This window comes from Pleuronectes platessa, chromosome 3, assembly GCF_947347685.1.
Source record: "Pleuronectes platessa chromosome 3, fPlePla1.1, whole genome shotgun sequence".
NCBI classification, from domain to species: domain Eukaryota; kingdom Metazoa; phylum Chordata; class Actinopteri; order Pleuronectiformes; family Pleuronectidae; genus Pleuronectes; species Pleuronectes platessa.
The window spans coordinates 20,481,744-20,506,763 of record NC_070628.1 but is presented as its reverse complement, the minus strand read 5'-3'; the positions used below and the strand labels follow the sequence as shown (position 1 = coordinate 20,506,763).

At 42.3% G+C, this 25,020-nt stretch overlaps 2 protein-coding genes across 2 annotated transcripts; both read right to left on the bottom strand.

Moving 5' to 3' along the window:
* Positions 1-79: 79 nt before the first annotated feature.
* Positions 80-1,012, bottom strand: LOC128437352 (nucleoredoxin-like protein 1). The gene is made up of 3 exons (XM_053419464.1): positions 771-1,012; positions 576-665; positions 80-455 (listed from the first exon to the last, which is right to left on the bottom strand). Exons 1-3 carry the CDS (start codon positions 1,004-1,006, stop codon positions 80-82), a joined length of 702 nt encoding a protein of 233 aa, XP_053275439.1. The 5' UTR covers positions 1,007-1,012.
* A 5,928-nt stretch (positions 1,013-6,940) lies between these two features.
* Positions 6,941-22,433, bottom strand: colgalt1b (collagen beta(1-O)galactosyltransferase 1b). Its single transcript, XM_053419243.1, has 12 exons — positions 22,201-22,433; positions 17,171-17,281; positions 16,942-17,059; positions 15,626-15,760; positions 14,126-14,330; positions 13,900-14,019; positions 12,752-12,828; positions 12,567-12,673; positions 12,079-12,211; positions 11,497-11,624; positions 8,820-9,026; positions 6,941-8,701 (listed from the first exon to the last, which is right to left on the bottom strand). Exons 1-12 carry the CDS (start codon positions 22,416-22,418, stop codon positions 8,431-8,433), a joined length of 1,830 nt encoding a protein of 609 aa, XP_053275218.1. The 5' UTR covers positions 22,419-22,433; the 3' UTR covers positions 6,941-8,430.
* Positions 22,434-25,020: the final 2,587 nt, after the last annotated feature.

Here is a 25,020-nt window from a genome sequence, read left to right as displayed (position 1 = left end):
AGATGTACTGTAAAACAATTACTAGAGAGGATCAATGCAAAAGGTTTCTTCTCTTTCTATCTTTTTCTTTCACCCTCTCTCATCTTCTCCTCCATGGTCCTTTATTTCCCTCCTTTCTCTCGTCACCCCACGCTTCATCCTTCTCATCTTCCTTCTTATATGTGTCCTTATCCTTGCCCCACAAGTTCCACCATTTCTTTTTCCTCTTGTCTTCCTCTGTCTTGTACTTAAGTCTCCTCACGGGTTCGGTGGCACTACGCAGATTGAGGTTGTCGAACTCCTCGTTGAGCATGAAGCTTCTCTCGACGAGCTCCGCCGACTCCTGCCAGTTACTGAAGCATTCGGAGCCGAAACGACAGATGTCCTGCACAGCGTTCGGGGAGAGGACGGAGCCGTCGGGACGAAGGACCACGGCTGTTGGAACCTCCTTTACCTTGAACATGGCCTGCAGCTCCCTGAAACACAGACAAAGAAAGTGCATGCATTTCAGATGGGAACCATTATAACATGTCATCGTTCCTTCTTGGCTAGGCAACTGACTATAAATGTATAAATGTAGATAAGCATCCACCTACTTCCTGTACGGGTCCTCAAACGCCAGAAACAGAACCTTCTTGTGCATCTCTTTGAGGAGCCTCTCCTGCAGCTCCTCTGATCGGTCCATGCTGCAGAGAGAGAGGACAGGGGAACGGAAATCATATGAATTACAAAACAGTGCAATTACATCCCTGCATTAAAGAGATAAGAAAAAGAGAAGGAAAGACAGAGACCTGACAAAGATGAGTGCAAGCAGTTTGGGGTATTCAATGTAGGCCGGATCCTTCAGCCTCTTGAAAAAGTCATTCAGAAGAGGCACAAACTCCTGGCACTTTTTGCACTCGGAGGAGGCAAAGAACAGCAGCACGATGCGGTTTTCCAGGATCCCGATGATTTCGCGCTCAGTGTTGAGTTCATCCTGGTCCCAGTTGTTCTCGACCAGAACTCGGTTTAGGAACAGGTCCACCATGATGACAGGAAAGCAGTGGGGAGTGGTGAAAGCCCTTTGTGGAGAGAAGAGGTGTTCAAATCTGGAAATACACATGCTACAGTACAGCGAGCAGGGTAATGTTTATCGTGACGAGTGCTGTTCATTGCCTGTGTCCATGTCTACTCCCTAAGGAAATTCTCAGATGCTCGTACACTGTTATGTATTTTCACCCTCGGGAGATGGACTAAAGTATTGACTTTATATTTGGCCCACAATATTGATAAGAAATATCTGTGAGGTTCTGTTACAGGTGCAAAACATCATACTTCAGACCCCACCCACCCATGTCTGTAGTCACAACAAAGCTTGAAACGTTCTGCAGGGAGGACACCAAAATACAGCTTTTTAGTCTGGTGCTCTATGTTACCATTTAAAGTTTGGAAAACCCTCCTAAAAAATCTACTTTAATTCAACGCACAGCTTATCTGCTGCGTCAGGACTGTGTCAGATGTGTCTGACAGTGACCAGGCAGCACAAGCAAACAAAAACCCTCCACTATCATGAATTTGATTTAAATGATAAGAAATTGGGGAACTTGGCAGCTACAGACCCTTTTCCATAGTTGCCCCCTCCCTCTAGAGCTCTTTACCCACACGAATCAGAGTCTTGCACGGAACTGTCCACCTTCTAAACATTACTTACAAATTACGTGTATCTTATATTTCAATGTGTGATCGTAATGTGATCTGCTCTATGACATCCTATGTAAATGCCACTGATCATTATTAAAAGCACTATATAAATGAAATGTGTAATTTTTATAATTACAATATTTTTTATAATAATAATAATAATTATTATTATTATAAAGAAATAGCTCAAAAAATGTCACCATCTCTATATCTCAGTCGAAACATATGGCCTGATGTTCCCATTCACTGATGCTGCTCAGTGACTCATCGATGTTGCAGCCGACTGAAGGACATCCAGTTTATAGAATACAGTTGTTTTTTTTCTATACAAAAATAATCATAATCTAACAACAACACTGCAGCCCAGCAACAACCGGCTAACCGGGATGAATAAGGCTTTTATGAGGCTGTGTTTACCGAGAAGAGATTTATGGTCCGGACAAAAAAAACTGCATCTAAAATAAATTTCAGCTTTAGAAATAAAGTTCAGGCCTCAACAGCTGAGAAATGTGCTTTATCTGTCTCGGCCAGCCTGTATTTCACTGTCGCTGCAGTCGCTGCAGGCCGAGAATTGACAGCGATAACCTCACAAATTAGTTTTGGCTCTCTGGCTCTGAGCTGTGCCAGATCTATTTGAGACCGCAGCTCTGGACGGAAACTTCCAAGGCTGATGTAGGAGAATTATGTTTGAAATTGAGCAGCGCTTGGACCTTAACTGGAGAAAAAAAAAAGACAGGAGGATTTACTTTAAGACTTGGAAAGGTCAGTGATTAAATCCTACATTTGGCGACGTTATTTCACAATCATCCCCTTCACTTTTTGAAGCTGATCGATTGCCCCAGATGTATTTACGACCAACGCTGCCTTGTTTTGTTAGTGGCTAATTTAACAGCCCATCAATCTGTGTCGGCGCTGTGGCAGCTGAATACACCACAAATAATATACCTCACCTTGAAACTCCTCAACTCCCACAGGTAAAGAAAGATATCCAGAGCTTCTTCTCTCTCTCAGGCCATTGCATTGTTTCTTTTCTTCTGCCGTCTTCCGTTGAGTAAAATGTGTTATCGAAGTGACACCTCTCACTGCCTCTTCACCACGGGCTCCGTGTTGTCTTCACACTGCTCTCTGTCAACCACTGAGGGAGATTATAGATCGCTGGAGGTGTGGCTGAGCTGTAACTCAGGGGCAAAGGTTGCTGCTCCTGTGTGTGTGTGTGTGTGTATGTGTCTGGAGGCCTTAAAACTGCAGCTCAACAGCAACAATCTTATTACTTAATGAGGAGAAGGGAGGGAGTGAACGAAGGATGAAGAGGACAAATTGGATTGCGAAGCGAGGACAGACATGTAGGTCAAATGGAAGAACAAAAACACAAGAAAGAGATACAAGAAGATGTGTTTTATGTGAGCTCCGAGTGAGCCCTCCGAACTTCTCCTGCACTAATGTGTCTCGCTAATTGCCGATGTCTCTCTTCTAGCCCTCAGAGTGTGATAATGATTCCTTTGCATTCTGTTATCAAGGTGGTTTGACAGCCAGGATGCGGAGCGTCAAGGAAATGAACTGAGAAAGTCGATAGTGTGAGTGGAGCCCGGTTCTAGTAAACCCCAGCAGGTTCAACTGTAGAGAAGTGGCAATTGATCTGCCGAGGCACTTGCAGAAAACACCAGGGTTAATCTCAGAGAGGGGTGAGGTAAATATAGAGGTGGGGAGGACAGAGAGATCTGGAGGGATTAGTCTGAGTCACACAGACTACACATGGATTTGCGCAAACACACACACATACACACAACCAACCATGAAACACAACACATACTCTGCATTACATAATTTGAGCAAACCCTCACCAGACATGCTTGTTTTTTTTCAGCTTAGCTGTATTGGAGGCAATTCAGTGTGTTTGTAAAATCCATAGACTGTAAATAAAGATTGACAACATGACGCCTCTGCAAAAGTGAAGCCAAATCACCTGGATCGCCCCCTGGTGGCCGGCTGCAGTACAGGTCATAAACCTGGCATCCTCAATGTTATTGGATGGAACATGGAACAAATTAAAATGTGAACGTACGCGTCAAATACATTTTGATGGTTTCTATCATTTAAGGTAGTTCTTATCACACTGAAACACCATGATTGACAGCTGGGACTGACTCACGATTGGTCGACTGTGTGTAATGTATCAGTGGTAACTCGATACCGCAGCTCCATCCCCTGATCATAGGTGCCAAGTGGGCAAGATGTCAGCGATCGCATCTGGGAAATTTTTGCTTCATTTCAGTGCAGACACATCATCCATCTTTATATACAGTCTATGATCAAGATGAAGATTTTGATGAAGACATTCATGTTCTTACTCAGGATGAATTTTAATTACTTTTCATCCAGTACAATCATCAAATTGTTCATTAGAACGATGAACTGAACGCAACTCCATGACAAATAATGAATTTGAACGGTGAACACGTTCATATTGTAGCGTCCTCGCGTATAGACGACAGGAAACTTCTCCCTTTTGTGAAACTTTATTAAAGTCCAGCGAGCACGACACACTTCTTGTTCGTAACTCCGACACTTCTATCATCCACCACTATATTCTTCACTCCCCTTCATCATTCACCCTTGATACGCCAACTCATCAGCCAATGAGAGCCTGCAATCCCAAAAAACCCTACAGCCATTGGCCTAGAACTGTCACGTGCCCCACCCCTACCTGTTCACTGACCCTCGGGACATTTCAATACTTTCTACTCAGGAGAGACCCTGTCTAAATCGAATGCTTTCACCATGTCGTTGCTCAGTGCCCGTAAAATGTCCGCGATGTAGCCTAACCTAAACCAACTAACTGGACTTCGCACTACGTTACCCATCACTCATGAGACACATATGCAGACCAAACAAGCAACGTATTCCAAGTGTTTTCTTCTCTGGCCAGTGTCTCGGCTCCGAACCGTAGTTGGGAGCTCAGCTCACTGGTCAGGGCCGGCCCTGGCAATGTTGACCACCTAGGCGAGATTTCAAATTGGCGCCCCCCAACATACACACGCGAACTGTAATGCATCCCCAATAACTATTGGACTGTAAACAGATGCACACACAGGCAGACACATTTGTAAGCTATAAAAAACAATAAAAATATATAATAAAAAATATCAAAAGAGTCCTGTACTGATAGCATATTAAGTAATGTCGTCACAAATAAACATTAATGATATCCACAATCGGGGTGATTCTTACCTCTTCTTTCTTCTCCTCCTCTACTTTGCTGTGCTTTCTGAATTGTGCACCTGATAATTTAATCTTTTTTTGATTCATCTTTGACTCTAACCGCAGTCTATCACCGCAGCGTGTGCGTCAGGGACACACCTGAGGCGGAAGCGCAAATTCTGTGCGAGCCGCCGCCTGACTGTTCACACAGGGAGCCATCCAGGAGGATGTTTTAGATGCTGGCTTGCCTGTCCACGGAGCCACGGGTGGTGACATCAGCAAATGTCTCTACTATGCTGCCAAAATGAGGAAGTTTATTTACCTCTCTTTGTATGCATCATGCTGCTATGAGGAACTGTTGTGAAGTGAAATGATACTCCCTTCTTTTTTTTCTGATCATGCTGAAATAAAGTGGCTTCACTTGGTCCGACGTTTTCATCTTTATAAAACACCTAATTAGCTTCACACTACAAACCCTATGTTTTTTGAGAGAAGATTCCAGATTCATTCACTAGACTGGCACTCAGTAGAGCTCAACAAAGCCGTAAAGGTTCATCTGATCCATGCAGCTTCCTTCTACCAAGCTGTGTGGTTATTGGTCCAGTAGTTTATTACATAAAACCTGTTGACTGACAAATCAGAGATGAAAACACAACCTCCTTAGCAGAGGTAATAAAACCTCAACCCATTTATCAAGGAAATGTCACCAACATTAATAATTATTAGAAACACAACAGGAAATTAAAAGTAGAAACATTTTATGTAGTAAAGTAGAAAATATTTTCTCTGAAGTGTTTATCAAAAGCGGCATGAAATGACACGGACACACACACGATAATTTGTCCATCTTCTTAGAGTGCTTAATTCCTCACAGCATCCATCAGGCTGTGTGGCCTAGTTGGTCAAGCGTTCTCACTCCAACAAGAGAGACCCAGGTTTGAATCACACTCTTTCCCATCTTCTAGCTGGCAATTTACTAAACTCCTACAAATGGCAGGATTTCCCCTATTGATGCAAAATATCTTAAACTATGTCAATTTAAATTAATTAAATATAAAAAGAGGAAAAAAAAAAAAATGCGCGCGCAATTCCTGCGCAGTAGGCTTCTGCGCAGGATGTGCGCAATGGGCTTTAGCGCAGGATGTGCGTGCGCATAATTTTCTTTATATTTAATTTGATTTAATTTTTTTTTTATATCTAATTTAATTTAATTTTTTCTATATTTAATTTAAATATTTTTTTTTTTATATTTCATTTAATTTAATTCAATTTAATTTTTTTATATTCAATTTAATTTAATTTTTGTTATATTTAATTTTATATAAAATTGTGCTTGTGTGTGTGTGTGTGTCCGCGGCGCTTCCCGGTTCTTCCCGGCACTACGCTGCCGGTGCGAACAGCCCAAGTATTTAACATGGGCGAGGAAAGGAGGCGGAACGCTTTCCGCAGCGCTTCAACCTCCGGTGCGTCCCGGGGTTAGAGGATGATGGTTCGACGTTAATGTATTGTTTTACATTGCATGTGTCACGTCATAATAAATCAGTCTGCTATGTCGCCTGTACCGGGACCCACCCCTGTCACTGGTTATCTTGGCTCGCTGTCTGGCCGGTAACCAGCCGGTAGTTTTTAATAAAATAATCTGAGTAATATTTGAATCTATTTTCTAATTCAGTGACAAAATCTTCATTGAACACAAATATGACAGGAGTGACGCACAGTACTGCAGAGTCATGCCCCACAGGTCAGCAGACATTAAGGGATCGTCTGACTGGCGGCAAACGTTTATGTACTGGCAGGGAAGGCAAAAACCCGCAGGCACTAATTAAAGGAAATGTCTCAACTGGGCTGTGGGACGATCATGTCTGTGCTGAAATAAAAACTGTGTTCCAGTAGGAGAGGGGGTGCAGTGTTTTTTTTGATGTTCAGCCACTGGAGCGTTGGCAAGAAATGAATCTTGAAATTAAACTTTTTCTTTACACTGTCAATGTTACCAAGTACTTTTAACTGAGCTTTAAGGCACCATTGCTCCAGTGCATTCACTTTTCTGTAGAAGATCTGTAGAAAAAAGACACAACAAGAATAAGACGTTCAATATAAAAGTTTTTATTCGTTCTTTGGTAAAAAAGAAAAAAGTATGGAAGAAAAAGAAGGAATACATTGAGAAAAAATAAGTTGTTTTTTTTATCAATATGCAACAAAAGCAAAAAGTTTCATTCAAAACTGCAACATATGGCGTGTTAGAAAATACTGACACTGACACAAACTGCTGTTTTTGAAGTGATACAAACACGAGGGAAAAACATAAGAAAGGTTAAGTAATGTATAATAAATAACACACTGGCGTCTCTCAGCTAAAGTTAATAAAAAGAGGTGAAGAAGAGTGATTTCCAACATATGGATCGGGGGGTAAGGTGTCACAACATAAATGTGAGGGGTCACAAGAGGAACAACTAAATAGGAGAGACAGAAAATAACAGATTGAAGTTGTAATTAGTTTGTCTGTCATTCTGATTATTATAAAAATAAATCAAGAAAAGTCCTTGTAATGTCCTGGTAATACGGATATAAGCATCTGGTGATAAGAGATTGAAAAAAGTAATTTGTTTCTTCAAAGTATTCAAAAGCCAGGGTGGGAGCCACTAAGATAGAGAAAAAGCACCGTACATAAAAAGTTACTTTGAAACTTGTTTTCTTAAAAAAAAAGAAGTAATGTTTTGTTTTTCTGGTTACTCATTTTAAACACAAACCATACTGCAGCTTCTATATGGTAAGTTTAGAGGGATAGTTCACCCCAAAATTATAATTCACTTATTATCTACTCACCGCTATGCCGATGGGAAGGGTGGGTGATGTGTTTGAGTCCACAAGACACTCCTGGAGTTTCAAGGGTGACATTAAACATGGTGTCAATGGCCTCGTTTTGAGTCGAATATAAATGTCAGGGCTTCTGAAAACTCTGATGACACCACACAAGCAGTATGGACACATGTTGGGTGGGTTTTCTGTTGTTTTTTTTACGTCGGAAGTTAGTCCCTAATATCTTCAGCTGTATTGGAATTGGCTGCTACATAATTGCATACTTTCCCATCCAGTAATGGGAAATTATGCTGGAGAGATGAAATGTTACCAGCAGTTATTTCTAAACACGTTAGAGGAAATACTGCATTTCTAAAACCTCTCTTTGTTTAGGAAAATCTCCTAATAAGGGATTTATTTAAAAAATCAATTGGGACAAATCTGATCAAATGTTTAATAAAAATAATGGAATTGTTTAAAGGACCAGACTGTGGTCAAGGGCTGTGCGTTGGATGCAATAATTAAAACAAAAGCTGCTAGCTGAATTTACAAGAGTTATCACTACATCTAACCCTCTCTCGTTAGAGAAAGATGAAACAGAGGAGCGAGAGAGAAACAAACAAGGAAAAGCATTTCCTTGTTTGTCCTCGATCAGCCTTGTACCCATCTGCTCTGCCTATCTCCCTCTCTTGCTTTCTGTTTTACTCCTTCCCTCTCATCCATAGCCTCTAGTGATCACAGCTTTGTCTATCTTCCATCTCTCCCCCCCCCCTCCATTCACAGCTCGTCCCGTGTGCTCCAGTTCTCCAGTTCTGACTGCAGCACGTCAGAGTTCTGGGCCTCAAAGCTCAGCTCCTCCTGCTCCTGAGTTTTCCTCGACCTGGCTCGATCCCAGTCAGTTGTGATTGTTTCGTTGTCCCAAACCACAGAAGTTTCCGTGTCGCTGATGTAGCCAGGGTCTCCAGTGTAGTGGGTCGGATAGACCAGGAGAGGCTCGGCAGAAAAGGCGTGCAGGTCCCGACTCTCAAAGTGTCTCATGTACTCTGAACTGATGAGTGAAACAAAGATTAGATAAACAAGCGTGCTACAGGCCAGAAGCAAAAAGAAACAGACAGATGAGAGGGAACAGAGAGAAGATGAAGGGTAGCAGAGGGAGTTATACTCACACTGGATGTTTGTCATACATGACAGGGAGGAACTCATCAACGGGGAGCATCTTGGTCAGAGGATCGGCCATGAGGAGCTTCTGAGCTCCTTGTAGTGACAACAGGTAGCCGAGCGTCCAGTAGGAGTAGTCCGCCTCCACCAGATTGTGTATGTTGGGTACAGGCTTCTCCGAATGGGCCACCTGCATGCGCTTCCGTCCGATGTAACTGTACGAGAAAGCAAGAGCAAAGGAAATAAGATGAATAAATATCACGAGCACAAAAATGATTTAAAAACTGTCAAACAGTATTTATCTATTATCTATAGAGCTAATCCTTTTGAAGGTCGCAGGGTGGGGGATGGGGAGATGAGGGGCTGTAGCCAATTCCAGCTGACATGGGGCGGGAGGTAGCTTACACCGTTGATAGGCCACCAGTGTGTACAGGGCCAACATACAGAGTCAAACAAACATTCACACTTACATTCACAACTATGACCAATGTGCAGTCTCCAAAGAACCTAACCCCAATCTGCATGTTTTTGGACTGTCGGAGGAAGCCGGTGTCTCACCAGTACACACAATATAATACATTACATATACATTGATACATCAATATTGCACTGCACTCTGAGCAAACTTTTTCCCAGAGAATATTTTTACCTGAAGGTTTTGTTCTTAAACTCAAATGAAACTGATTCAAATAATATATGATCATTTCATTCACATGTACTCATTTCTAAAACGCGACAGATGCAAAAATAAAAATAAATAAATAAAATAATACAAATATCTCAGGATGAGACGACAGCGGTGTAAAAACATGATCTCTGCCGCCGTATGAATAGGATACATCCTGCTGCGGAGAATCACCTTCTGCTTTGTTCATGACCCGAGTCTAGACCAAATCCTGAGGACATCCTCCAAAGTTCATGTCTGCAAACGGCTTCGAGTCTTCAACAGTTTCATGAAGAATGCTCTGATCATTTGGTATCTTGTTTCAGCACAGAAGAGAAAAGTCTGGACTGTGACACCACTAGGGTTGCAAAATTCCGGGAATATTCAACGCTGGAAACTTTCCATGGGAATTAACGGGAATATACGGGAATTAACGTATTGACCTTGTCATATACAGACATAAATATAAACATTTTGTTTTGTCATAGGCTGATTTGAGACTTTGGGCACTTGACTATATGCTTCTGCATCTTTGTGTCATTCTTAAAATAGGTCTTTGCACAGTATTTGCAAATGTACACAGCCTTTCCTTCTACATTGGCTTGGGTGAAATGTCTCCACACATGAGATAATGCACGTGGCAATGTTCTGTAGAATTAGATGAGAAAAAAGCTTGTAAAAAAACACTAAAGATATGCCAGAGATAAAACTAGTTGGCCAATTAGAATCTTTTCTTAAAAATATTTTACAATTGATGGATAAATGAATAGAAAGTGGCCGAGAAGGAGCATGAGCCCGTATGATTGAGTTCAAGCAGATAGGTGCAGACCCAGAGGTGGAAAGTGGAGACAAACATCATTGACTTGAATTTGATTCATGTGTAGCTGATGGATTGCAGACGAGACCTGCCGCCGCATTCTGGACCATCTGTCAGGGTTTCGGGAATGGAGGCCTGCCAGAGGGGTGTCACAGTAATCAAGGCGAGGGATAACCATGGGCTGCTGGGTGGCATACTAAGTCAGGTGAGGCCGGATTTATCTTGTGGTGTATTGTGAAAGGTGACACGACCAGGAGGACAGATGCAATGTGGTGAGAGAGGGATAACTGGTCATCCAACATGACACAAAGGAGACACTGATTGGGAGGGAGGGAGCATTCCTTCAGCCATGTTAGAATGTCTGAGAGGAGAGCAGAGATTCGTGCCCAGACTGTGGGGTCATCCGGCAGGAGTGACAGGTGTAGTGGAGTCGTCTGTGCAGCAGTGATATGAGAAGCCATGTGAGCAAAATAATTGGACCCAGGGAAGTGGTGTATATATTGCAGAGGAAAGGAACCGATTTTTAGCCCCAGATTGCTGCTAGTGGTGCATGTGGCAGAATGTTAAGCTCAGTGAAGTTTCTTTTAAATCAAAGCCCCAGTTCAGAATTCAAAGTTGACTTCTCCAACATCAAGACTTTAATTCACACCAATCTGCAAAACAATTGATGTTGAGTATAGACAGACGCAGCCCTCGAAGGTGATGTACGTCTATCAAACAAAAGTTAGTAAATTACAATGTAAAACACAAAACTAACTGGATCCAATGTGAACGAAGTCGCAAAGACACTTTGAAATTTTGGTATGTGCAATTTCAGCTGTTAAATAAAATAAATTATCTATTGCTGTCATTTCAATACATAAGATCAGGAAATGGTTTCATGTCCATCCAAGTTTTAAATTGCTCAAGCTGTCTGTTCTCTAAAATACAGAAAACCAACCGGACTCCAACTCCCTGAAACGAGTCCTCCTACCTTGCTCCTCTATTTCAGTGGCTCTCCGTCTGTGAATGGGAAACTGCTGGAGCTAAGCTTTCAGCATTGGGATGTTAAGGCGCATTATATCCAGTAGTGTTTTGAGCCTGTGAACAGCGGCGTCTGAGATATCATGTGTGACAGATGGACGGATTTCACTGCAGGGGGATGATAATCCTCTCTGTTTACTACATCGTGTTTTTCCCTCCCGCTCACTGAAGCGTGACTCACATGAGATCCCAGTCCAGCTTGTGTGTCGTCACCTCCTGCAGGAGAGTCTGGAGACGACGTTTGAAGAATACCTCGAAGCGGAGGTCGTCCTCGATGACCAGTGAAGTCTGCAGGCCACGGTCCACGATCTACAACACACACACACACACACACACACACTTATGGATTTAGAGCATTATAGTGCTCCTGGGACGCTTGTGAGTCTGATTTTACAATAGTGTGATTAAGCACAAATAAGATGCAAAAGCTGCCAAAATTCTTTATTGGTTGAATAACATTTGTACTCTTTTGATCAGAATAATTACAAATCGAGAAGTAATAGTATCAACATTGTACACGTTGTGTTCATTAGGGACATCTTCCCTGAAGAAATGGCGCAGTCAAACTACAAAGAGAAAACATTTCATTTGAAGAGGCAGCTGCTTCAAAACATATTTCAGAAAAGACTAGTGCAGTTATTAAAAGATAAATAAAACAAGGTGCCTTTCCTCACACAAACTGAGTTACTGTGCCTTTCACTAGGAAACGTTATCTTCCATGTACAGGTAAACCTGGAGGCCTGGACGTGTGCGACAGTCTCACCTCTTTCCACACGTTGTAGTGAGAGAGGAAACAACCCAGTTCACCCTTGGTGAGAGGTCGACCATGATAAGGGTCTTTATAGCCTGGAAGCATCTTAATCCCCATAGACTCGATCTCCAACAAGTTCAGAGCTCTGAGAGAAAGAGGAGATTAGAGATGGAAACAATAAATTATATAAATGGGAATGTGTGTTTGTAAAAAAAAAGCTGCACGAAAATGTACAAATACAAGAAAGGCCACGCAGATGTTGAGAAGATACGATTGAATATGTAAAACATGGCAACCCCTGCATAAACATTACAATTACCCCCCTAGTCGAGATACATCTATGTGCTCAGGTAATATTTAAAAGATAACACGCACCCTGCTACTGTTCACCTGGTTGTTTGTCTCAGCCCTGCCTCCCTACATCAATCTACACGGCGTGCTACAGAGGCACAAATCAGGAAGACACAGGCAGTGGGGGAGAAACAAGATGAGAAACGTACTTGCCATCCACAGCAGCGACAACCTTACAGCTGAGCTCCTGCTCGTACAGAGTTCTTAGCATGCGCTCACGACGGTCAGATCTCTTCACCAGGTTTATCATGAACACCTGGGTGCAAAGAGAAACGCAAGATCTCATACATGTGTTTCGGTTATTGTGTGAGTCTGTGTGTGTGTGTGTGTGTACCTCATCAAAGCCCATCTTGTTAGGCTGCTTGGGAGGAAGAGACAGGAAACTGGAGTGCTCCAGTGGAGGATTTTTCACTTTCAAAGGGAAAAAAAAGGAGGAGGTCACAAAGAGAATGTAAAATTTGTTTCCCACACTGTGGTGCAGGGAACCAATGGGGGCTCCCGACCAATGAACAGTACTTTAACTTCTACTTTGATTTTAGTATGTTTGTAGAGAGTGTACAGATAGGTGAACATTTTTATTTAATTTAATTAAACAAATGAGTTGAAAAAAATATATAAACAAATGCAGGTGCTTCCATTTAAGGCACAAGACGTCATTGTAGGGCTCTATAGAATTAGTATTTTAGTTATTGAAAAATAATTTTCTCGATTATTAGTTCAGGTTCAAAGTTGACATTTTTTAATGTTTCTTTCTCTGTGACCCAGCTCAAAACCTGCACAAATTCAGTTTGCTGTGGAACAAAGAACAGCCTCAGAGGCTCAAACAAAGAGTGACCAGAAAATGATGGGGAAAAGATTCATCATTTATCAAGATTTAATGACTTTAAGAAGGTACATTTTTAATGCATTCATTAAAATATAATAAAACATGGTTTCCCTTTGTCATTGAAAGAAGAATGTAGGTAAATATGGCAGTTTTATCCATTTAAAGTGAATAGTATATGATCCCTTCAATAGAAGCATTCATGGTCAGGGAAACTAACACCATCTTCATGTCTATATGCGGGTTTTTCCTTTAATTTGTCACTAACCTGTATATAATCATAATAATCTTAATAATCATAAAAATCATCGTAATAATAATAATAAAGCAGTGGTAAATACTCTTTAGTATTACTGTTTAGATTAGAGTTTTGTTCTTCTTCTTCTTCTTCTTCTTCTTCTTCTTCTTATTATTATTATTACACATCCTGTAATCCATACAGCAATACAATAATGAGTATATACAGTTGTATTAAATGTTGTGACTCCTGTAAAATTGGCAACACATAACAGCACAACATAATATTACTAGAGAAAGATTGTTGGGATAACCATAGATAAATTAATCAGTGATCAGGTTTAATCACAATCTTGTGGGCGTGCGCTATGATCTCACAGTCGTTCTGGTCCTTCTGCGCCCCCTTTGACATGTTGACTCACCCATGACCTCGAGCTGCGTGTGCAAGAAGCTCTCCGTCTCGTCCTGCAGGGTCGCAAGGGAGCGCACCGGCACCGGGAAGTACCCATATGTTTCTTTGTTGCACACATACATCTGCACATCTGAGACAAGAGGGAAGAAAGGGTACAAAATGCTTACACGTACACAACTTTTGTATTTCCCCAAAGACGTTCAATAATAATCCCTCCAGATGTCTCTCATTCTCACCCGCCATGCGAGCTGAGTAGGCAAAGACGATGACATCATCCAGGGCCCAGCTGTACTCCGGGTGCGGCGGGTAAAACGCCAGCTGACGAGAGGCCTCTTTCCGGAGGTCCACCAGGTAGGTAGAGTGGACCATGGGCACATCAAAACAGCCACGACGCTCCTGCTTACGGATGGGCATGTAGGCCGGTGTGCGCTTGTAGTAACCCTGCAGGTCAGAGGAGGAACACCGACATACAGTAGAGTCATGATGTAAATAGTTTCCACATGAAATGAAAGAAAAAAACAGCTGCCAGGGGAACCTCTTTTGAGGGATTTGACTTGATGGAGCAAATTGGCTGCTCAAAGTCCATCAGTCCACTGTATGTCAGTTTAAAACATTTTAATTGAAACTCCTTGTTTTGCTTCTGAATGGATTGTGTTGACAGTAATATTGATCGTTAAAGACACTTCTTCCCTATTGGCCCTATTAACTGTCAACAAGGACTATTTTCTGTGGAGGAATCAAAAGAAGACTCACGCTGGATGTGGGTTTATTTTGTGCTGGAGGACAAGACGATGTCCATGTGTCGACTATGATTTGAAAAGAAGCAAAAGCCGAGTACTTGAAGGCATCGTGCCCAGACAGAAATAGATCACACACGACATGAGAGTGACACATCAGTTATGCAAGTTTGATTAATCAAAATCATGCCAACAGGACTGTGTAGGCAAGTGTGTGCATATCCCAGGTAATATTTTACACTTTCAAACAAGGCATACATCAACTTTTTGTTGTTGTTCATTGTTACGATCTATGAGACAGACATCAATTAAAAGTTTTGGCTGAAACTCTGTTTACCCCTGAAACTCCAAAAGTGTTTTGAGGACTCAACACTTCATCCATCGGTATAGTGGTGAGTAGATAATAAGTGAATTTTAATTATTGGGAAACTATCCCTTTAATACAGATATACATTTCATTTTGGACTTAATGTGGGTTGTTGATTATTTGCCCAGAATAAGCAGTTTATACAGACATGGTCATACTGACATGAAGGAGGATGCACTTGGTTAATAACCTTTAGTCTGTTGGTTCAGTTTATGTGTTATAGTAAAACAATATGTTGTAAGAAATATTATTACGCTTTATAATGTTGGATGTGCAGCATTTGTTTCTCTACAGCTGTACTTATATGCAGCCTGTACATTTGTTAAATAGTCATACAGGGACTTAAAATGTATCTGGGTGGGTATACACATATTAAAATGATCTTTAATAATTTTACATTTTTAATGTGATTTCTAATCAGTCACTTCAGTATTTAAGAATTTTCTTTCTCTGTGTATTGCATTTATATCTTTGTTAGCCATCTGGCTGACAGGTGTGTTCCTACATTAGTCAAAGCAGATACATACACTGCTACATCTTCATTGAATCAGCTCCTCCTCTCTAAACCTGGTGCAGCAGATATGCACATTCTGTGCGCTGTATGGTGTAAGTGGTGAACACGTCTGCAGTACCTGGGAAGTCATGCCGCACCAGAAGTTGGAGTAGGCAGCTCTGGACTCCAACATGGGAGCCACAATGGTCTTGTTCTCCATCATCAGTTTCCACAACACATCCTGATTGGTGAGCAGGTTGTCACAGTCAGCAACCTGCACACGCAAGAGAAGGCACAATATCGATGACAATCAGCACACAGGCGCAGACAAAATGTCACCCGCTGACATCGAATGATTGATTGAGCCACAGCAACATGTATTTGATCACAGAGGAAGTGGGAGCACGAGCAACTCCTCTCTGCTCCTCTCTGCTCCTCTCTGCTCCTTCAACACCCCTAACCAGCAGACAGCACTACACCTGGCTGTGTTCTGAATAAATGCTCCTCCGCGTTTCGAGGACAACAGTTTTGTCAAAGGCAGAACTTGACATTTAAACCCTGTGTGTGCATGTGCCTGTGTGTGTGTGTGTGTTTGTGTGTGTGTGTGCATGTGTTTGCCGCAGTGTAATAATAAAGCTAATAAAAGGTGGCTCCCCAGCAAACTGAATTTCCTTTATCAATAATATCTGTCCACTGAATTCAATACGGCCAATTTAAAGCTGAGGTCACTCTAACAAATATCATTCAACTGACATTTCAAAACGACTGAACAGGCTTTTTTTGTTTTTCCAGAGCCTGACCATATATTAGCCTGGCTTGATATGGACTTATCCCAGATATATAGTTAGTAATTAATGTAGGCCAATAAGTAACATGAAAAAGAAAAAAATGCACTGTGAGTTGTCAAAGCTCTTTAATGTTACAATTAGGGACAACATTTTGTTCCCGTAAAAACAATTAGAAAATAGCTCATTGTTTATCTATTTCTATTATAAAAATGTTGAATAATTAATTAATATTATTATTATTATTATTATTATCTATTATCAGAAATAATACTGATAACCACAATATATTGTTGTTACCACTGTCACATTACACTGTTACAACAGTTAGATCATTGGATACATGGATTCTTATCTGCTATAGTTGAAAATACCCTTTTCTTAATTTAATTTTTAAAAACCTTTAAAGAAATTAACCCATTTAACCTAACATTATTGAGCAGTCATCCAAACACCAAATCAGCATAATACATGGAATTTTGGATTAGTAACTCATTTTGTCACTTCAATTTTCTTCATAATTTTTTTTGCTTATGTTTCTGATTGCAGTTGATGGATCAGTATTTAAAATGCTGTGAAGCTTACTCCACTCGTCTGCGCACACATCTGATGCTGAGTCTCAGACATCATCGCTGAGAGCACATAGCAAGAAGAGAGGATGACAACATACCAGGAAGTAGTCGGCCCAGATCTCGCGGGCGCTGTCCAGCCCGGCCTGACGGAGCTTCATCACATGTTCATAACGGAGATTATTCCAGTGCTTAGGCCCCACCTCATCCTCAAAGGCACTAAGACAAGCACAGACCACTTAGAAAAATGTCATCACACTCACAGGGACACACTCAGACTCACACAGACACACTCAGACTCACACGGACACACTCAGACTCACACAGTACCTGGGTTCATCTTCAGGTCTCCACTCCACATAGTGATAGTAATTCTGCACCTTGATGAGCCAGTCTCTCAGGATGGCTGTGGTGTTGTCTATGTTGTGATCTGTCGCCACCCTGTGGGAGAAAAAAGAGAATCACATTTCACTGTGCAATTTGATCTGCAGCACCACCGACTGAGTGACACAAATCCACTGTTACTTGTAGGCTAGTGGCAGATATATAGATAAAATCTGTGGTGTTTAATATTACAGCTATGATGTAACAGGAATACACGGATCCAACAAGAGGGGAAAATACTGATCCTGATACCAGAAACATCAAAATATAAAATTCTTTGTTGTGTTGACTTTAAAATTCCACTTTAATTAATTTGCATTGGGCCACATACTGCATTTTGAGCCCCGCTGCAGTCTCAGGGTATGATCGTGCCTTTTTTATGAATATCTGCCAACAGTTTTATTCTGCCACTCAAATGGTGTTCTCAGAGCAGGAGTCCCATTGTTTTCTTGTCCTAATTTAATTATAGCAGTGAGCTAATGTCTCTACAGAAATAGTAGCACAAACAAAGTGATGTGTATATACTTATACAGTCATATTTAAAATTAGGGGGCAAAAAGTAAAATAAAGACTAACAGCAGATCAGCTTAGCATTAAAATATGTTTTTCAATCCATGTTCCCCGATCACTATATTGGAATAGATCCAATCACATTGTATATGTTTTTGTTAACACAACAAATTAACAGCACTGGCTGAAACAGAAGTTCAAACAATGATATATTGTCACATTATAAAGCAGTTGTGGTGGAAATGTTGCCTAAACCTGCCTGGTTACACATCCAGAGGAGCAGCATTAGCATTCATCTGGGGCTTCTGGCCAAAATCTTCTGCTGTCTGGTGCTGGGCAGAAACAGCAGGTTTATCAGACAGACCCTTTTTTTTCTTTTACAGAGAGCAGCTGCCTACTGCTTAGAACAAAACTGATGAGGAGTGTGAAATATGGGAGCTGGTTAACGTGTGATGGAAGAAGTTTCAGGACACCCAGACGTTTTGAGCAGATGATTTCATTGAAGCCCCGGCTGAGGAGAATAAAGACGAGCGGTACTAGAACACTGTTTAATGTTCGCCCAATTCTGAAGGTTATCTTCTCTGCAGGTGTATCTAAACACACAGAGAACTTAATACATGTCCAAATAAGGAGATTCTTCATGGAGGCGGAGCACCCATCAGTGCAAAAGGGATTTCTATTAGGAACCACATTATAAACAATAAATCCCCAAAGTCACCTTGTTGTTTTTCATACTTCCCCAAGAGACGACCATGTACCTTGTAACTCTGTTATGACTGTTTACTCACTCTCTCTCAACCGGAGGCTCGGTTTATCATTTCCATTACGAGCGTCTGGTCTGTGCTACGACCTTGATTGCTATGGCAACTGCCATTTGGGACTGGTCCAGCTGGACCCTATCAGTGTCTGCACAGCCATCCTAGAGTCAAACCAGGATCTACCACTTTTAGGGCCTACACTTAAGGGACCTGTGAAAACAAATGCAACCTGAAGAGAAAGGGAAGGAGAGATTCCCTCACAGACGGCAGAGCAGGCGCAGCACTAGGAGGGATCAATCTTTTACATTGCACATAGTCATTCAATCCATTGCTGATATAAATAATACTGAGCAATGAAGCTTTAGAGATAAGTGCACCAACACCTGGATAAGACATCATCCATCCGTCCATCTATAGATTGCTACTACAACAGTTCAGTGTTGAATTTGTTTCGATTTGGACAAGTGATAGGTGCAATTTAAATTCAACTTTGAGGTGACCAGCCCTCAGTAACAGCTCGTTCACCACTAGTACAACATCAACCGAATCTCCCGTTCAGTCTTCTGCGTACAGAGTCAAGCTTTTGAATAAAGAGATGAACAGCTGTTTGTGCAGCAGCAGCGGTGCAGCTTCAGGGTTCTGCAGAGCCAGTCTTTATTTCCCACAGCGAACTACTGCAGGTCACATTTCCAGTTGCAAAGAGATAGCTGCAACCAGAATTACCATAACAGCCTGTTCCAAACAGACAGGTTACGGAGGGACACTGCACGTTCAACATATAATCAAAGAGAAATTAGAGGGGATGTTCGCATACCGGCATCGTAAATACTGACACTGCTGAAAATACAGGCTTCAGCTTTAACTCAGATGAAACTGCAAATTCCATTTCCCAGAAAGCACTTCTTCTTCACCACTCCAAAACAGCAGATCTGCAGCACTGCCACTAGCAAGAACAGATTCTAAAGAGGCGAAGCAAAAGTGATTTCTGATAGTGTTGCATAAACCGGAGCTGGCTAGAATGTCAGCAATTTGGTAAAATTTCACACTGGAAAGTCCCAAAGGGAAAAAGGAAGACATGGTTTATGTTCTTTGTCAGTTATGATTGTCAAACTAGAGAATAAAAGAAGTTCTGTATAATTCATTCTCTGTATGTATTGGATTTTCAGAGGGTTGGAGCTGACCCAGGCCAACAACAATGAGAGCTGTTAAAATACATTATACAAGTTATTCTTCTTTAAAAATGCACTGGTATAAAAATCGGTGTTTGGTATCATCCGATAAGCAAAGTCGAGGTATTGTTGTCAGGCAGGAGAAAAATGTTATCTCCATGGCATCTCCAATAATGAATCATGGTGCCAGTGTTGTATTGATTTCCTTTGCTTTTGCTTTTCATGCTCGGAGGGCCTCGTTGCCATTAGAGCAGATCTGCACATCAACGGCATCAGGCGAGCACAGAGAAATCAGACAATGGGGGCTGAGGAGAGGAGGAGCGGCGTTCGACTGCTGTCTGTGTTATCACAACAAATCTCAGTGTGTGTCTGTGAGGGGGGGGCAGACGCGCAGACAGGCCGAGAGAGAGCAAAGGAATGTGTAAATATGAGAGAAATGGATTCACTAAAAGCCCCTGTCATGTAGTGAGTGACAGTCGGCGTGCCGTGCCTGTTAGTTTCCCATCTGTCCGCGGCGCTTAGCACAGCAGTGCCGTCCCCGCACCTGCATGTGACCGACTCACCGATCCATCTTCCTCTACCTCTCTCTTTCTCTGCACCTGTCCAACTCTCCCTTCCCATCTGACAGAAACATCTGACTGCTGTGAAGTTTTCAATGAAAATAGGAAGTGGATAAAAAAAGATTTTATGGAAATATCGGGGACATTTGCATTGCTGGCAATAGAACAATGTCTGACAGGCATGAGACTGTGAAAAGAAGCACATGACACACGGGGAAGAATTATGAATTTATAACATCCGTCCTGCATGCCCCTGCAGAACACACGCTCAACATTATGCAGTTCACCTGCATGTGCGTGTGCTGCGGCTTGTCAAGCACTCCATCTTATCTTTTCATGCTCATAAGTGCAAGTATCAACTGGTGGTCGGCCAGCAGCTCAGTTTATGTCTTTCATGCTGCATTTCAAAACTTTTTTTTTTTTTTTTTTACCAGCTCCTCAATGAGGGAAGAGATCTGCTGCAGATGTCAGCAACCACACAGAAAACTGGGCCCGGGCTGCCACATAGGCACAGTTTAGGGTCTCACACACACACACTCACTCGCACACTCACACACTCACTCACACAGATGGAATTTCTGGCACAGATGTGAGGGGGAAAAAAACTCAACATCGAGGCTGAAAGAGACACATGAATGCTTAGAAACCTCATTTTACCACTGAAAGAGTTCAGCTCAAACTGTAAATGAATTACAGCAATTGATCAATTCATGTCACTGAATATTTAAAATGTTTAATCTGAAACTCACATAAACTGAATTTAGCACTGAACTCTGGATAATCAACATTCTTCCGAGGAACCGTATGTGAGAACACTCACAATTGAGAAGCTCCAGGACTTTCTCCAGAGTTTTCTCATGTCAGACTCTGAGTAAAAAGTCCGGATAATGTCCGAATGAGCCCATGTGAGAAAACGGATCACATGAGTCATCCCACTATCTGGCGGAAAGTGCAAAACTGAAAAATAAATGACTAAAACAATACAAATATATCAGCATGAAATATTTATTCATCTGAGTGGCCAATCTGCTGCAGCGTTGTTCGTGTGTGAAAGTCCAGAGAAAGTTTAGACCACGTTGTCCGGACATTCTTCGGAGTTCATGAAAAAGTTTATAAATCCCTTTAAGCACAACTGTACTTTTTTGTCTCTGTCTTTCCAGGGTCACCGGGTTGCTATAAATACACAATCCCGCAGGTCTGAGGGCTGGAGAAAAGATTAACCTAATCTTTAAAATACATCTGGAGCCCAAATATGGAAAAAGAGAAGAGGAAGCGAGCAGGGCTGGATGGAGGAGTGATCAGGAAGGCTGGGGGCTGGGTGACAGTGAAACAGCCCTGAGGCGGAGGATGGTGGAGTTCTGCAGAGGCTGATAAGTGGCAGCTTCACACACACAGTTTATTTGCACCTGGATTGTCCCAGATTTTGACAGCTCACGTGGTTCGAAACTTTTATTCTAGGAACAAACAGTACAGCTTTTGTTTCCCGAGAAGATATGGAAGTTGAAGAGGGAGGGGGAAGGAGGAGAGAAGAGGAGGAAGGGGTGGGGGAGAAGAAGAGGGAGAGGATCTGTGACTGAATGGAACTTTTTTAATGGGGGCACCACTCTGCTGCAGCAGCCCGCCCCTCTGCGCACCGCTGCCGGGGCCAAGTCCACGAGACGCCCCGGTGCGCGCACGGAGCCACGCTGCTCTCACTTCCACTCATTGTCACTTTGACTTCAACTGTGGAAATAAAGCGACCATGCGTTCACACACACATCACAGCGGCTCGACACGGCCTCAAAACACTAGTTTAAATCCAGCGAGGGCTTGACGCGTCTTGCGTGGGTCTTCCATGACGCTAAACCGCACGTTGTGCTGCGTAACTGTCCTTTGAATATTCAACGATAGGCTATTATAAAATAAGTTTTGACACGAATGATGTTCCATGTGAGGACACAGTGTTCTTCGGTAATTGATGCTCAAGGCTTGACACTTACCATAGCGCAATGCGGTCCTTCGGGTAGTTGAGGCGCTCAACGGCACCGAGGAACAGCGGCAGGGAGTGCGCCGAGTTGCGGCACACCAGCGCGATGACGACCCGGGGGGCGAGGAGCGGGGACTCGGGGCTCCAGCGCTCCTCGGGGAAGTACCCCCGGCTCGGGCCCGGCAGGAGAACGAACAGCAGGGCGGGCAGCAGCGAGGTGACCCGGGGCATGGCAAGGAGGGAGCGGACACTCGCTGTGCTTACGCGGCGCTGGGATGTGGAGGCTGAGGGGTCCCGCTGTTGTGTTACGCCGACGGTGGATACATGGCAGAGGAGCAGGCGGAATTAAAGGGCAGGTCCCGGCTGTCTGTTCTTAAAGAGGGAACCAACATGGTGCTCTCACAGAGACAGAAGGAGGAGCAGGTTGTCCTCTCTGTGCCATGTTCACATGAAACACATCATGTCCGGCGGCTCACTCAACATTAGGCTAATTTTAATTTACATATAGAACATTTTACATCCGCTATGGCCAGTGGGTTTATAGGCCAGATTTCCTCCCTGTCCTCCCCTTTAAGAAGGGAGCCAGCTGTAGTATTGATAGGAAGCAACTAGAAAACCATGGGCGTTTCCAGTGTGTTCAACACTCTGCAGGCCAGACCCCCCCCCCCCCCCCCCCCCTGTTTATTGTGCCTGTGCTGGACGTTGTGTGCAGATATATATATATATATATTTTTTTTTTTTGTCATTAAATACAAATTATATATCATAGCTGAAGTCGGACCCGACACCTTGTTGTGTTACTCTTACGAGTGTACCATTAGCTGTTTGGTTGAGTCGAAGCGTGATACTCGCGCGTGGATTTCCTGCACCATTACCTCTTTGAAAAACAGTTAGACTTTGTAGCACAATGTGTCATGGGATACATTGGGCCAGGAAGGATCCTTCGGTTGGAACCTTCTTTTCTCGGGCATGTATTTTTCCGCTACATTTGAAGAGAACATGCACAGCACACAGCCGTGTGCTGTGCAGGGTCCAAAGAGAAGCATGGATATCGAGAGACCACCTCCAGAGCATCCCAGCACACACATCAACCACCTGGAAGAGAGAGACAAGCAGATGGATGTGGAAGACAACATGCAATAATAATAAAACATGCTATTCTTGGCCTTAAATTTCTGGCTGCATGAACTTGTGGAAGTACTCTGTAGACGGCATTCTGAGCTCTGAGAACCAACGGTCTCCATTTCCCACTGTGGACTCCCATTGTTTCCTGTAGCCACACTAGACCCTCCGAACTCAACACTTGATACTTTCTCCACAGTGTGGGAGATTGAGCTGCCAGTTTTTACATTAGAATGCACCTCTGTGTTAAAGCCTGAGAAACATTGTTAAAGTAACCCTTAATAGAATATTTGATTGGAAATAAATGCCTCTTTTCATATCCAATACCCTTAAAAGTGTTATTAATTGTTTAAAGGGAACATTATGCTATCTGCCATACTTTAAGCCTCAGGCTACACTTCACATTCCTTCCTGTACTTAATTGTATCAAATTGTATAGCTGTCAGACAAAAAATGGTGTGAGATGAAGAAACTGTAAAAACATTTCTCCTGTCACCTGAGGGCATGTTCTTTATTTATCAATGACCATTCCTCTGCTGTTACTGCAAAAAATTAATCTGTATCCACCTCCTAAGAACATTGATTCATAGCTTTTTAGTTCTGTATCTTCATAGGAACACGAGCAGTTTAACCAAAGAATACCTTTGACATTTTAGTTGAAGGGTTTTTAAAGATGTAAAGTGCTGAAAAAATCAGACACATGAAAGGATTTTAAAGAAAAGTTGTTAAAATAGAACATTATTCACCATAACTTTTATTAACAGTTTGAGACCCTTAGCCTATAGTCTTCTCAGGGCCCTTGAGGTGGTCATGATCTCCAGCCTTGGTACTAATGGTCTAGATCATGTATTTGTTTTGCATCTTAAAAAACATATGAAAAGTGTGTAAGAGAAATGGTTTAACTTTAAATGATATATTGTTACTTGTACTTCGTACGCTCATTGATCCCAGATCTATGATGTCATCACACGTCTCTATCGAAGATTGGCGTGGCCAATTCCTGCAGAGTACGTACTATGACCGTGGGTCTTTTTTGGTCCTGCAGCACACTTGCCTGTTGTCCTGAACAGATCTGTTTCTACACATCAGAACGATCAAGTGACAGCTTCTCCCTCAGAGATCAGCTCTGTTGCAGCTTTGCCCTTTGTTGGTTTTGCGGTCTTGTAGACCTCAGGCAGCAACTGGCAGGCATGCACAGATACATATATACTACTAGAGGTTAAGATAAACATGTAAGTCGCATTTATCCATTTGTGTTTTAATGTTTCACCTACTCTGATCCAGACCTGCCTCCTCCTGCTGTGATGCACAACAATCCTGAAAAATACTTGCTCCTTGAGGTAGGACATCACTTCTTCCATCAGCATGGTCACAAACATCTGAAGAGCAAAGAGAGACAGAAGAAGATCCTGAAAGATGAAAGAATATGTGACAATATGGATCATGAACATACCAAATGTTCTGTCGGATGATTGATGGATGAGTGTAAGATGGTTAAACATTACAGAACTAGAAAAACTGCAGTGCAGTTTAAGTCTAAATGAAAAAATCAGACTCATATAAGGTCACTGTGACCTTTGACTTCTGAAATCGAATCGGTTCATCTTTGAGTCAAAGTGAGAACTCACGACTGGAAACAGAGGATATATACCTGAGCTACGATCTTATGTAGCAGCTCGTAGTATGTATGCCCACCGTGTCTGGTGTGATG

Coding starts and splice junctions, on each gene's coding strand:
- LOC128437352 (XM_053419464.1), bottom strand. CDS start 1,006: ATGGTGGACCTGTTCCTAAACCGAGTTCTGGTCGAGAACAACTGGGAC. Junction 666..770: donor CTTGCACTCATCTTTGTCAG/GTCTCTGTCTTT, acceptor CTCTCTCTGCAG/CATGGACCGATCAGAGGAGC. Junction 456..575: donor TTTGAGGACCCGTACAGGAA/GTAGGTGGATGC, acceptor TCTGTGTTTCAG/GGAGCTGCAGGCCATGTTCA.
- colgalt1b (XM_053419243.1), bottom strand. CDS start 22,418: ATGCCCCGGGTCACCTCGCTGCTGCCCGCCCTGCTGTTCGTTCTCCTG. Junction 17,282..22,200: donor AAGGACCGCATTGCGCTATG/GTAAGTGTCAAG, acceptor TTTCTCCCACAG/GGTGGCGACAGATCACAACA. Junction 9,027..11,496: donor AAGCTGGACTGGGATCTCAT/GTGAGTCACGCT, acceptor TTTCTCGTACAG/TTACATCGGACGGAAGCGCA.